General features: G+C 53.2%; 1 protein-coding gene across 3 annotated transcripts in view; it reads left to right on the plus strand.

The window, feature by feature from the left end:
• The window catches only part of ELK3 (ETS transcription factor ELK3), a 70,831-nt gene that overhangs the window by 46,825 nt on the left and 11,219 nt on the right, over positions 1–12,787 (plus strand). For all 3 annotated transcript variants that reach the window (XM_070052729.1, XM_070052728.1, XM_070052730.1), the window contains exon 3: positions 1,253–2,050. In XM_070052729.1, the coding sequence (XP_069908830.1) occupies positions 1,253–2,050 (798 nt within the window). The remainder of the gene's footprint in view (positions 1–1,252; positions 2,051–12,787) is intronic.

Here is a 12,787-nt window from a genome sequence, read left to right on the forward strand (position 1 = left end):
CCTGGGCACGTGCTTCCCCGTCCCTGGGCTCGTTTGTGTCTTGGCCGGAAGCAGCCGCATGCAGGTCTCCCGCCATCTTGTGCACGCGGCCCCTGGTACAGGTGGGGCTTCAGTAGGGGCTGTTTCTCTGGCTCTTCCCCCGCCCCCCGACAACATTCTTTTAAACCCACTTATACCAAGTTATCAGAAGGAGCGGTTGCTGAGAAGTGTGCCGAAGCCCTGTCCCCTAGGATGGTGCTAGTGCTTTGTACTCGGTGGGGACTGTCTTTGTCCCTCCCCCTAGCACCTTGAACCCTAGCGAGTCAACCACAGGGTGAGGCGCACGGTGAGCGTGGAATCTGGTGGATTCTGTGGGGAATGCGTGTATCGGCTTAATGAACCCCGAGATCAATACAGCCTTTCATATAAATAATAAATTTAATAAAGCCCAAGATCAGCTCAGGCTGTCCCCAGAGGGCTGTGAAAACTTTTACAAGCACGGTTGGTTTTCATTTACATACATCCCAATGAAGACAGCAGCCATAAACTGAAGAGCCCGAAGTGGATCCAAGAATCCTGAGATCCCATATGAATGCCATAAATATCTAAGTGGACAGTCATTTTTCCTCCAGTGGCTTTCTTGGCCAAAAATGAAAAGGAAGGAAAAAAAATGGCTACAGGGCTTAAGAAAACGCTGTGGTGTTTGGTGATGATAACTTATGTTTCTATAATGCTTTCCAGCTTACGGAATGTTTTCCCATTATTATTTCACGAATTCTCACGGCTCCCAGAGGCAGGTAAGACAATACTGTATTATGGTGGAGGAAATGCTGCCTCTACACTTATCTGCCAGGTGACTGTGTGAATTATTAAAGTGTTCTACGCTGATTTCCTAACTTTAAAAACGGGAACCCTCCTGCCTTCCTCTTAGGGTGGCTGTGCTGATTCTATGAGATAAGGTATGAGTAATGCCAGCCACGCGGCGCTTAGCGAATGGCACTGGTTCCTGTATTATTAAGTGTAGCAATCGTCATTTGACAGATGAGGAAACCCAAAATGGCAATCGCTCTGCTGCAGATCGCCCCCTTGGGCCAGGCAGAGCTGGAATGCAAAACCGGTTCCTCCGCCTCTAACTTAATTCCCCTCCTGCCACCTGTCCATCAGGAACGTTTGTGTTCGTCCTGACAACCGTCAGCCGTTCCGCGGAGCCCGTTCGGTCCTCGGTTTCGGTGGCGCGCTCGGGTTTTAAACGTCTCCTCTTTTGTATTCGCAGAACATCATCAAGAAGGTGATCGGGCAGAAGTTCGTGTACAAGTTCGTCTCCTTCCCGGAGATCCTCAAGATGGATCCACACGCCGTGGAGATCAGCCGCGACGGCCTCCTGCTGCAGGACAGCGACTGTAAGGGGCCCGTGCACGGCCGCGAGGCCCACAAGCACGGCCTGGCCGCGCTCAAGGGCGCCGGCCGCAACGAGTACATCCACTCCGGCCTCTACTCCTCCTTCACCATCAACTCCCTGCAGAACGCGCCCGAGGCCTTCAAGGCCATCAAGACGGAGAAGCTGGAGGAGCCGCCCGAAGACAGCCCCCCCGTGGAAGAGGTCCGGACTGTGATCAGGTTTGTGACCAATAAAACCGACAAGCACAGCACCCGGCCCGTCGTGTCCCTGCCCTCGACGTCCGAGGCTGCGGCCGCCTCCGCCTTCCTGGCCTCGTCTGTCTCCGCCAAGATCTCCTCTCTGATGCTGCCCAATGCCGCCAGCGTTTCGTCCACCTCGCCCTCCTCCTCGTCTCGGTCCCCCTCCCTGTCCCCCAACTCGCCCCTCCCTTCTGAACACAGAAGCCTCTTCCTGGAGGCGGCCTGCCATGACTCGGATTCCCTGGAGCCCTTGAACCTGTCGTCGGGCTCCAAGACCAAGTCTCCGTCTCTTCCCCCAAAGGCCAAAAAGCCCAAAGGCTTGGAGATCTCCGCGCCCCCGCTGGTGCTTTCTGGCAGCGACATCGGCTCCATTGCCCTCAACAGCCCAGCGCTCCCGTCGGGATCCCTCACCCCAGCCTTCTTCACCGCACAGGTGAGAGTCGTCCCGTCCTCCTGGGGCACCCACACCTGGCTTAGCAGCAAGGGAGAAGGCAGCTTCCTCTGCCCTCTGAAAGGCACCCTGTAAGCAGGAGGGGAAGCCACTTTGCCACTCTGGGGCCCGGTGTGTTGGTTAGCTTCTCGTTTACTTAGCAAGATAACGAGGTGGGGGGGGGTCTGTCTGTCTAGTGTCTTGTCCTCTAGGGAAACCACCAGGTTTCAGCCATGGGACTCCACAACCAGGATTTAATCCACTCTGATCACTTTCCAAAGACCTCGCCATAATTGGATTAAGTGTTTGGCCTCTTAGTACCATTAGCATAAGACTTTGGGGTTTAACCTCCTGTATGAGTTTGGGGACGGGGCATACTATATAATATATATTTGGATATATATTAGTGATTTATTTATTTATTTGAAAGGCAGAGTTACACAGAGAGAGAGGTCTTCCATCTGCTGGTTCATTCCCCAACTGGCCACAACGGCCAGAGCTGTGCTGATCTGAAGCCAGGAGCTTCTTCTGGGTCTCCCACTTGGGTGCTGGGGCCCAAGCACTTGGGCCAACTTCTTCTGCTTTCCCAGGCCATAGCAGAGAGCTGGATTGGAAGTGGAGCAGCCGGCTTGAACCAGCGCCCATATGGGATGCTGGCACTACAGGTGGCAGCTTTACCTGCTACACCACAGTGCTGGCCCCTATACTATATATTTTTAAAAATCATTTATTTGAGAATCAGAGCGAGTGCTTATCTACTGCTCCAGTTCCCAGATGTCCACATGGTCAGGACTGGGCCAAACTCAAGCTGGGAGCTGGGAGCTCAATCTGAGTCTTTATGGGTGTGTGCAGGGGGGACACAAGTACTTGAGCCACGACCTGCTGCGTCCAGGAGTGCACAGTGGCAGGAAGCTGGATTGCAAGTGGATCCAGGCACTCTGACCCGGGACATGGGCATCCCAAGTAGTGTCTCAACCACTATGCCAGGCTCTTGTCCCAGACCTACCCTATTTAAGCTAAACCACAGCGTCAAGTTGTACAGGAGAGGAAGGCTTTGGTGTGTCGATGGCAGTGGGATGCTTGACGGATTTCTTGCTATTAGTGGCCTCACGTGACCTTAGCAACATGTGCAGTGGCCGTCTAAATGAGGAGTTCCCCAGGGAAGTTGAGCCGGTTGATACTTGAGAAGGCATTTGGGCCTTCGGAAATGTTTACAGCAGTGTTCTATCGGGAGGCACTTAGTAAGTAGCCTCTTGCTTTATATTAACAAAAAACCAGATGCTAACTGCCCCTAGCTTTGCTGTTGTCATACGGGTCCCTGCTAAGGAACGTAAGGGCCACACCAAGCACAGGGATTCTTCCCTGAAAGCTGGGCTCCCCTGGGAAAGGCCCGGTCCACTTCAAGGGGCAGAGGAGGGCACAGCTGTGGAGCAGGAAAGTCTTTGATGCTGTTGACTCCAAGAAGAGAGCAGCCTTGTCCATTAAAAAAAAAAAAAAAAAAAAAACCAGGGGCAAGCCTTTGGTCTGGCTGTCGGGATGCCCATGCCCCCGGGTTGCATTGCCTGTGTTTAACGCTCACTTCTGCTCCTGACTGCAGCTTCCTGCTAATGCAGAAATGGCTCAAGTAGTGGAGTCCCTGCCACCCACATGGGAGACCAGGGGTGAACTTCCGGCTGCCAGCTTTGGCCCGGCCCAGTTCCAGCTGTTGTAGGCATTTGGGGAGTAAACCAGCAAATGGGATCTTGCTTTGTCTGCCTGTCAAATAAATAAATTGGAAAAACAACTATATGCTCTTTCTTGTTCAGATGACAATTGCTGGGCAGAGACAGTGGGGTGCCTACGTGCCATATTTCTGCGGCCCCTTCAAAGCTGGATGCTGTTCAGTAGCCGAGGTTCACAGCGTTGATTTTGGGGGCAGTGACCTGGATTTGGGTCCTGTCTACCAGCTTCCTAGGGGGGCGACTGCTCAGTTACTGTCAACCTGCTTCCATGTCTATGCAATGGATCCAAACAATAGGTATCAATACACGTAATTTCTCTTTACTTGAAAGGCAGAGAGTCAGCAAGAGACAAGAGCTGGGCCAGAAGGCATCCTCATCCCCAGATGCCTGCCACAGCCAAGGCTGGGCCAGGCTGAAGCCGAGAGCCTGGAACTCAGTCCAGGTCTCTCACACTGATGGCAGCCACCCAACCCATCCAGCTGCCGTCTGCAAGGGTGTGCGTTACCAGAAAGCTAGGAGAGAAGCAGAGCTAGAATGCAGACCTATCCCGTCCCAATATGGGATGCGGGCGTCCTGAGCTATGCTTTAACCACTGCGCCAGACGCCCGGCCCTATGCGCAGGTGTCTGTGAGGAGGAAGCCGGCTCACAGCCGTGCAGTGTGGGCTCACTCCAAGTGGAGACGTTATTATCCCGGAGCCTTGTGGCACCATGGTGGGGACTCTCCCTGCCCGTGTGGTCTTTTGTGTTAGGTGTCCTGGTCCTTGGTGGACTCTGAGCCCCTCCGGGGGGGGGGGGGGGGGGCGTGGCTCTGTCCTACACACGTCACATGTGCTGCTGCGTTTCTCCCACAGCCCTGTGCTGTGTGGCTGTGATCACGTCATTGCCTGGAGGAGGCAAATGAGGCACAGAGGTGGAGTCGCTCGTCCCGGGTCGCCCAGCCAGTAGGTGGTAGACGTGAACTTGAGTCCCTGCTCCTATGGGAAGCGCTCTCCGGGTGCCTGCAGCGAGGGCAGTCTGGGGGTCTGAAGAGTTATGAAGTTGCCACATTCTTCTCCATGCTTCTCCCTCCTTGATGGTTGTTGGCCTGGCTTGGGGGGAGGGGTGCTGCTCACAGTCGGAAGCAGGTGGTCCCATGTGTGCTGTTGTGGAGGGGAGGCCTTGCCTCCGTGCTGGGTGCAAAGGAACCCATGTGCGCTTAAAGCAGGTGTTTCTGACGCAGCGGAGCCGCCAGGGAAGGACAGCCGAGGACATGGCTCTGGAAGCAGCCCAGAGAGGGGCCTGGCGGGAAATGAGGCGGATGAGCCGCCTGAGCGTCCTTGCCCTTGGCCTCCTGGGTGCTGACCTCTGTAAGGCTGAGCCAGCTCTAAAGCACCTACTTGATGAGCCTTAGCCCTGTCTCCGGGTAGCGTGGGACCCGCGCCAGCCCCGTCTCTTTGAGGAAGTTGACTGAGGCTTGCCCTGGGTTTGGACCTGTGTACTGCGAACGCGGGGGCTGAAGATGGCACAGCTGGGCTGAGGAGAGGAGCGATCTTGACCTGAGAGAAGGGTCACTGGTGAAGTGTACAGTGCCGGATGGAGATAGAGCCAGCAGGAATGGTCTTCAGCCGGGGAGCAGAGCGAGTGAGGACGCCAGGCCGCTTAGATAGAGGATCCACATCTCAGGCCCGTGAGAGGGAATGGTTCTGTCTAGCCAGGCGGAGAAGGGGGCCTTGGGGCGCGGGCAGAAGGGGAGGTAGGGAGGGCGGGCATGAAGTACAAGGCTCTACCTGTGCAAAACAGGAGTTGCTGGCTGCACTGGGGTTGCCGAGGCCTCAGGATTTGAACTTCAGCGTGAAATTCTGTTCCCTGTGCACCTGCTGAGGCTGCGGGTGACTGACAGGGAGGCAGGGTGAAGGGTTGGACACAGTGCAATTCAAAACGGACTTCATTTGCCTGCTGTACCTGGGTGGCTCACCTGAAGTCAGGGATACCCACGGGGCTTCCACTTGACCAGGCTGGCCTCGGGTCCTTTAGGATTGGGGTACACTTGGAGTCAGTGTGAGATTTGGATGCTCAGGGATGCCCTCCCTAGGAGCTGCACCGGGGGCTACCCCAGAAACTCGCCCACTAGCCCTGTAGCAGTCAGAAAGGCATGCGGTCTTGGCAGCCTGGGGTGGGGCTCCTGAATCCTACTGACTTCCAGCCTGCCTCAGCCTGAGGGAAGAGCCCTGTTCCCTGAAACCTCCCTGGGGACAAGCTGGAAGGCCAGCTGTGGGGTGGGGGTTGCGGGCTGGGCTGCTTCCACGGCAGCTCCACTCCCTGCTTGCCGTCTTCCACAGAAGCGTTCCCTTCCGTGGGGGTGCTCTGTGCAGGGTCACCCTGCACACAAATATTCCGTGTTCTGCGGGAGCCTCATCCCCTTCTCTCAAATGTTGCCTGTAAAAGAGATGAGAGATGTGCAGTAGTGACTCAATACCCTGTAAATCTAAGTCCCAAGACCAGTTATTTCCAGCTAGAAACATGACAGGAGGAAGGCTGAGTTTTGGCATGACCTGTGTCATGTGGTCACAGCTGCCTCCGGGGACCTTGTGAAACCACATACCTCAGTAGATCCGACTTCGGATTTGGAATTTCTGTCTACAGTGTGTAAGTGAAATCATCAACGTTCTGCCACTCCCCCAACCCATGACCACCACACGCAGTATCGTGCACCTGCTAGGAGCTATACAAAGTGCACTTGAGACTATTCTTATCGTTGAGTTTTTAACCAACAGATTGCTAATGTAGATGGGTGTGATGATCACCGACTCAAACATAGGACTACAAGGGACCAAAAAGCTAGAATCCAAAAAGCCAACCAGGTTCCAAGGAGTGGTGACCTTGGAGCTCAGCTGCCAAGGTCATATTTGAGTGTTGCTGAATATCAAGGTCATTGTGTCTACTGGCACAGGCTATTGCAGTGGAGATAGAGAGGCAGGAGCCAGGACGTGAAACCCTCCTGGTCTCTGGCCAGCCACCGTGGCAGCCCGAGTGATGCCAGCTGGATCCTCTGATCCCTGTGTGTTTGTGCCTTGGTCTCATCTGTCCTGTCCCTCCCATTCGCCCTCTCTGTTCAGTCCATCTGGCCTGCTACGTTAACAAAGGCAAGGCAGTTTAGGATCGGGGCTAGCACCTTGCATCGCCCCTCACTCATGCCGAGACTTCTCTTTACCTCCATGTGCTGTTAGAGGCTGAACTTGAATTGTATGGGCACAGGGGCATGCGTGTGGCAGCCTGAGGTCAGTGTTGATCGAGTGGAGGGAGCCTGCTGAGGTCTGAAATGCCGAAACCTCCCTCTTCATGGTTGGCTGCCCTAACACTTTTGAGCGCAAATCATCAAGCTGGAATTTGGAGCATCATGGGTCCCCGTGGTGAGCAGCAGCTCTGGGGTAGTTTCTCATCGTACGGTCTCTTTTGCTATCGGCACCAACGCCAAAGAAGTTTGGGTTCTTTTCCTCCTCCCCAGGGTAATCCAGCTCTCTTCTCTACCCTCTAACACTCTGACTCTACCCTAACACTCTCTATCTAACGCTCCCTAGCCTGCGGCTCTCCCACACTGACCGTTCCCGCGGGACCGGGAGTGTCCCTGTCGGAGTCCTCTGCAGCAGATGTCACTGGTAGAGTTTGGTGTGATTCACTGGCACCCCAGGCTAACGTGCTTGGTTCTCACAGATCAATTGTGGGAGAGCCCTCCCTCTTCCCACCCTGGGGTCCTCCATCTCCGCCTGCCTCCCTCCCTCGGGTCTTTTGTTGATCCTGATGGTTCTGTTGCCAATTCTTCCCCTACCACTTTTGATATTTTTATAATTTTTTTTAGTGATTCACTTATTTAAAAGAGCAACTGAGACGGGAGCGGAGAGAGATAGAGATCTTCCATCCACTGATTCACTCCCCAAATGCCCATTACGGCCAGGGCTGGGCTAGACTGAAGTCAGGAGCCCAGAACTCCATCCAGTCTCCCATGTGGGTGGCTGGGACCCAAGTGCTTGGACCTCTTCCCCTGCTTTCCCCGGCGCGTGAGCAGTGAGCTGGATCGGAAGCAGAGCAGCCAGGGCTTGAGCCAGTGCTGATACGAGAAGCTGGTGTCACAGGAGGCAGCGTAACCTGCCTTGGCACAATGCCGGCTTCTGCCCTGCCACTTTCTGTACCTACCCTAGACCCCTAGGGCATCCTCCATTTGGTCCCTGTTTTCTTTTCTTTTTTTTTTTTTTTTTTTTTTGACAGGCAGAGTGGACAGTGAGAGAGACGGAGAGAAAGGTCTTCCTTTTTGCCATAGGTTCACCCTCCAATGGTCACCACGGCCTGTGCATTGCACTGATCCGAAGCCAGGAGCCAGGTGCTTCTCCTGGTCTCCCATGGGATGCAGGGCCCAAACACTTGGGCCATCCTCCACTGCACTCCCAGGCCGCAGCAGAGAGCTGGACTGGAAGAGGGGCAACCAAGACAGAATCCGGCACCCCGACCGGGACTAGAACCCGGTGTGCCGGCGCCGCAAGGCGGAGGATTAGCCTAGTGAACCGGGGCGCCGGCTGGTCCCTGTTTTCTTAAGATCAGTTCTATAGCAACTGTGTTAGTGGGATTCTGTGGGATTTCCACTCCTCTTCCAAATTCCTTTAAACATGTTTTGATTGGGATTCACACAGCTGTGGGAGTTTCCAGATTCAGAATCACTTTCTATGTGAGGATTGTTTTTCAACTCCAAGGTGGCATTGTCATGGATTCTTTGGCATCATAGGAGTTGAAGATGGGAGATGTCTGTTGGTACAGCCTGCTAGGTTGACACCTCAGTTTTTCTCTGCTTTGCTTTCCTAAGGCCTGACTCAGTACCTCCAGTCACCTCCAAATGCTTCGTGTTCAGCAGCTCATCCTTTAGTCAGCAGAGCAACAAATTCTAAAAAGATGTATTAAATATTTATTTGAAATATTGACCTTCCACGTGCTAGTTCACTCCCCAAAATGCCAGCAACAGCCAGGGCTGGCTAGGCCAAAGCCAGGAGCCGAGAGTTTCATCTGGTCTCCCACGTGGGTGGCAGGGACTCAGGCGCCTGAGCCATCCATGGCTGCCTCCCAGGAGCGTTAGCAGGAAGCTGCATGGGAAGCAGAGCTGCTGGGATTTGCATCCGGCACTCTGCTACGGGATGTGGGAGTTCCCAAGCAGAGGCTTAATCAGAGCCTGCCCTACCTAGCATTTTGAATGAATCATTTGGGAGATAATTAATGAACCCCCAGGCACTTGCTAGGAACCTGGGGATATAGGGATTAGGAACACAGACGCGGTCTCTGTTCTTCTGAGCTTACAAGTTGCTTGCAGCCCCTAAGGAACATGGAGTAATCGCTCAGTTAGCATGGATGGAGTTACGGCAGCCCCTGAACCTGGGCTGAGGGATTTAGACTTGTTTTGATGGCAGATCCACAGCTGCTAGAGGTGTAAGTCAAGTGAAGCACAAATTCCTGTTAGAATCTAGCCTTTTGTAAGCCCACAGGAAGGACACCAAAGCCCAAGTGCTTATTGTTGGGACCATGGGACCTGCCGTGACAACAACGCAGATGACACATGGCAAGGAGACACCTTCGCAGCTGAAGGGAATAAGATCATTCAGTTCAGTTCAACACACATGAGCTGGGTGCCTGTCGTGTACCAGCTGCCGTGCTGGGAGCTAGGGCTACACACACAGGTGAGATAGTCTGAGTTCAGGGCTCATCAGTTGTCTTGGTGTTTAATGTCATGGACACACACAGACTACTGACTTTGCTGGAGCTGGGGGAGGGATGGAGAGAGCCTCGTGGATGGACGATCGCACTGGCAGAGGGTGTGAGGAGCAGTAGTTTTTCTGGCAGACATGGTGAGGAGGGTGTTGTAGGCAGAGGAGCAGCTCAGGTGAAGCAGGGAGATGTGAAACGGCTTCCCCGTGTACTGGGGAAGAACAGGAAGGCGAGAGGATGAGTTCCAAAGGTCAAGGGGTGGTGGAGGGGGCGTGTGCAAGAATCTGCAGTGTTTGGGAAGTCACCCTGATGGCACAGGCTGGCAAGAGGGGAGGCTGGTGCAGGCGGATACTGTCGTATTCCGAGTGAAAGACAGGATCCAAGGCTGGGACGGTGGGATGAGTCAAAGGAGATGGACCTAAGAGAGACTTCGGGAATACCATCAACAGGACTTTGGTGACTGTAGGACATTGAAGCTGAGCGGAGTTTGGAGCTGGAGGCAGGGTAACGGAGACACTTGACTGTAAAAGGTGGTTAAGGCCATTGCAGTGTGTGTATGAGTAGTTGCAGAGAGGGTTTGTAGCCAGGGTCCTGGGGGCTGGGTGTTCAGGGAAGTTCAGGAATGAATGTTGACTGACTGGTTGGCTCGAATTCTGTGGCCCTCTATGTATAGGAAGCTTCTTTAGAGAGGGTGTGGGAAATTGGAATTAAGGTACTTATTTTGGTGCAGAAAATGGAAATCATATATGAGGAATCTTCACACAGTTTGTGGAAATTCATACTATGAAAAAAATGCAGGGATTTCAAAAATTTTTTGCACCAAAATAAGATTCAATTTTCTTAATGTTTTTGAAGTTATATGTTATCTCTTTAGATAAGTTTAGAATACATCAAGCAAAATACTACAGTTCAGGGAAATTGGGGAGGGTGTGAAGCCAGGTTTTGGGGGAACAAGCAATTATGGCTCAGGGAGTCCTTTTGTTCCCTTTGGAACATGAAAGAGTGTAGAGGAACACAGTGTTTTAGGATGACTGAGCTGGTGGTGCACAGCATCAGTGGGAGGCACTGGACAGGTTTTGGCAGCTGCTGTTGACCGTCCTCTGTGAGGACATCGTGGGCGTGGATGCAGCACGAGTGGACATACAAGCGAGAGTTCAAAGCCGGCTCCAGGGGCCATGCCTGAGGGCTGACCGTGGTGCAGGGCGCCGGCCTATCCTTGGCTGGGATCACCTCTTGTTTTGTCCTTGTCTCTGACACCCGAATCGTATCGGGTACTGTCAGTATTAATGGCATGCATAAACGGTGGTACCAAAGACAGAAAAGAAAGCTTTAGGAAACAGTGGATATGGACATGTGATGAGTTCAAGATTGAACATGTGGGGCGTCGCAGGTGGAGATGTGCAGTGACCAGAGAGGGGTAGGGTGCACCTGGTTGCAGTTCATCCAGTGTTTAGGATCTGAGTACGGCAGGAGGACTACACAAGAGCTAAGGTTATGGAAGGGGGTATAAGTAGGCAGATTACCATTCCGTGAGGGAGAACATGTCAAAATCTTGCCCCCCCCCCCCCAAAAAAAAAATGGCTACATGGTGTTAGAAAGATTCAGAAGGAAAAAAGAGAGAAATCCCGTCTGGTTGCGGGGAGATCAGGAAAAGCTTTGAGGAGGTGGCATTTTGATGGGCAAAAGGAGGCAGGGGTAGGGAGGAGGCAGAGGGGGTTGGAGGGCACAGGCCTGGCAAAGGGCCCTGAGGGAGGGCGTGAGGCGGGGTATGCTGCGCTCACACGTACATGCAGGCTTTGGAGGTTGTTTTTTTTTTTTTTTAATTTATTTGACAGGTAGAGTTATAGACAGAGAGAGAAAGGTCTTCCCTTCCATTGGTTCACCCCCTAAATGGCCGCCACGGCTGGCACTGCATCGATCCAAAGCCAGGAGCCAGCTGCTTCCTCCTGGTCTCCCATGCGGTGCAGGGCCCAAGCACTTGGGCCATCCTCCACTGCCCTCCTGGACTGGAAGAGGAGCAACTGGGACTAGAACCCGGCACCCATATGGGATGCCGGTGCCGCAGGCGGAGGATTAACCAAGTGAGCCATGGCGCCGGCCCCCTGGAGTTTAGTATTAAGCCCTGGAAGAAAAGAGCAGGGAGGACTACCGGTGTCTTGGTGGGGGTGGGGGTCTCCTCCTCCCCTCTGCAGAGGAATGTCCGCCGCCCTGGGCATTGCCTTCCCTGGCCGCCCCAGCAGCAGGTCCTGGTGGTGGTTCTGAAAGGCTCCTTTGTTAAGTCCAGCCTTCTCAGGTGAAGGAAGAGGAAGCATGGTTTGGCTTGTGGCTTCTTCCGGTCGCCCTTCCCCCTCGGGCCGAGCCCTCCCTGCCCGACCCCAGGAGCCTGTGGACACAGGCTGTAAAGCTGACTGTGTCCTGGCGATGACCCAGGACAGGCTTTAAGGGAACTTTCCACAAGAAAGTCACCCAGTCGCTCTTGAAGGCCACAGGATCTTTGGGGAGAAGGGGGATGGGAGGGAGAGGCACGGATGAAGTAATTTCACAGTGTTTATTTGCATATATTATAGACAACATTTCAAACGTATTAAACACGAGAAACAGAAGGGCACTGTATTCTGAGTACATCCTGTATCCCTTGGAAACAAATGTGCAAACATCTCGGATCCAGACCTGGGTACAAATTTTAGATTATGGAAATACGACTTCTACTTCTTACTTACTGCTCAGAGGATTAAAAAGGAATGAGTGTGTATTTATGGCCATGTTGAGAGAAAGCTAGCTATGTTTTGTGGATCAGAAGGGTGTCTTGTTTTTTAAAAGTGGCGTCTCTTCCTATTTATTTCACATACAATTAGGAACTTCCCATGACTTAAAGGTCAATTGTGAGCTGATACACTTCTGTGTTTTCTTCTTTAAAAAGATTTTTGGGTGCTGGTGCTGTAGCACAATGGGTTAAAGCCATGGCCTGCAGCACCAGCATCCCATATGGGCACCGGTTTGAGTCCCAGCTCTTCCTCTCCCAGTCCAGCTCCCTATAACAGCCTGGGAAAGTACTGGAGGATGGCACAAGTCCTTGGGCCTTTGCCCTCAAGTGAGAGATCTGGAAGAGGCTCCTGGCTTTGGCCTGGCCTACCCCTGGTCGTTGCAGCCGTTTTGGGGAATGAACCAGCAGATGGAAGATCTCTGGCTCTCCTCTCTCTCTGTAACTGCGTTTCAAATAAATACATCTTAAAATTTTTTTTTTCAAATTTATTTTTACTTAAGAGGCAAAAAGAGAGAGGGAGAGACCTCCCGTCC

This window comes from Oryctolagus cuniculus, chromosome 11 (assembly GCF_964237555.1).
Source record: "Oryctolagus cuniculus chromosome 11, mOryCun1.1, whole genome shotgun sequence".
Taxonomy (NCBI): domain Eukaryota; kingdom Metazoa; phylum Chordata; class Mammalia; order Lagomorpha; family Leporidae; genus Oryctolagus; species Oryctolagus cuniculus.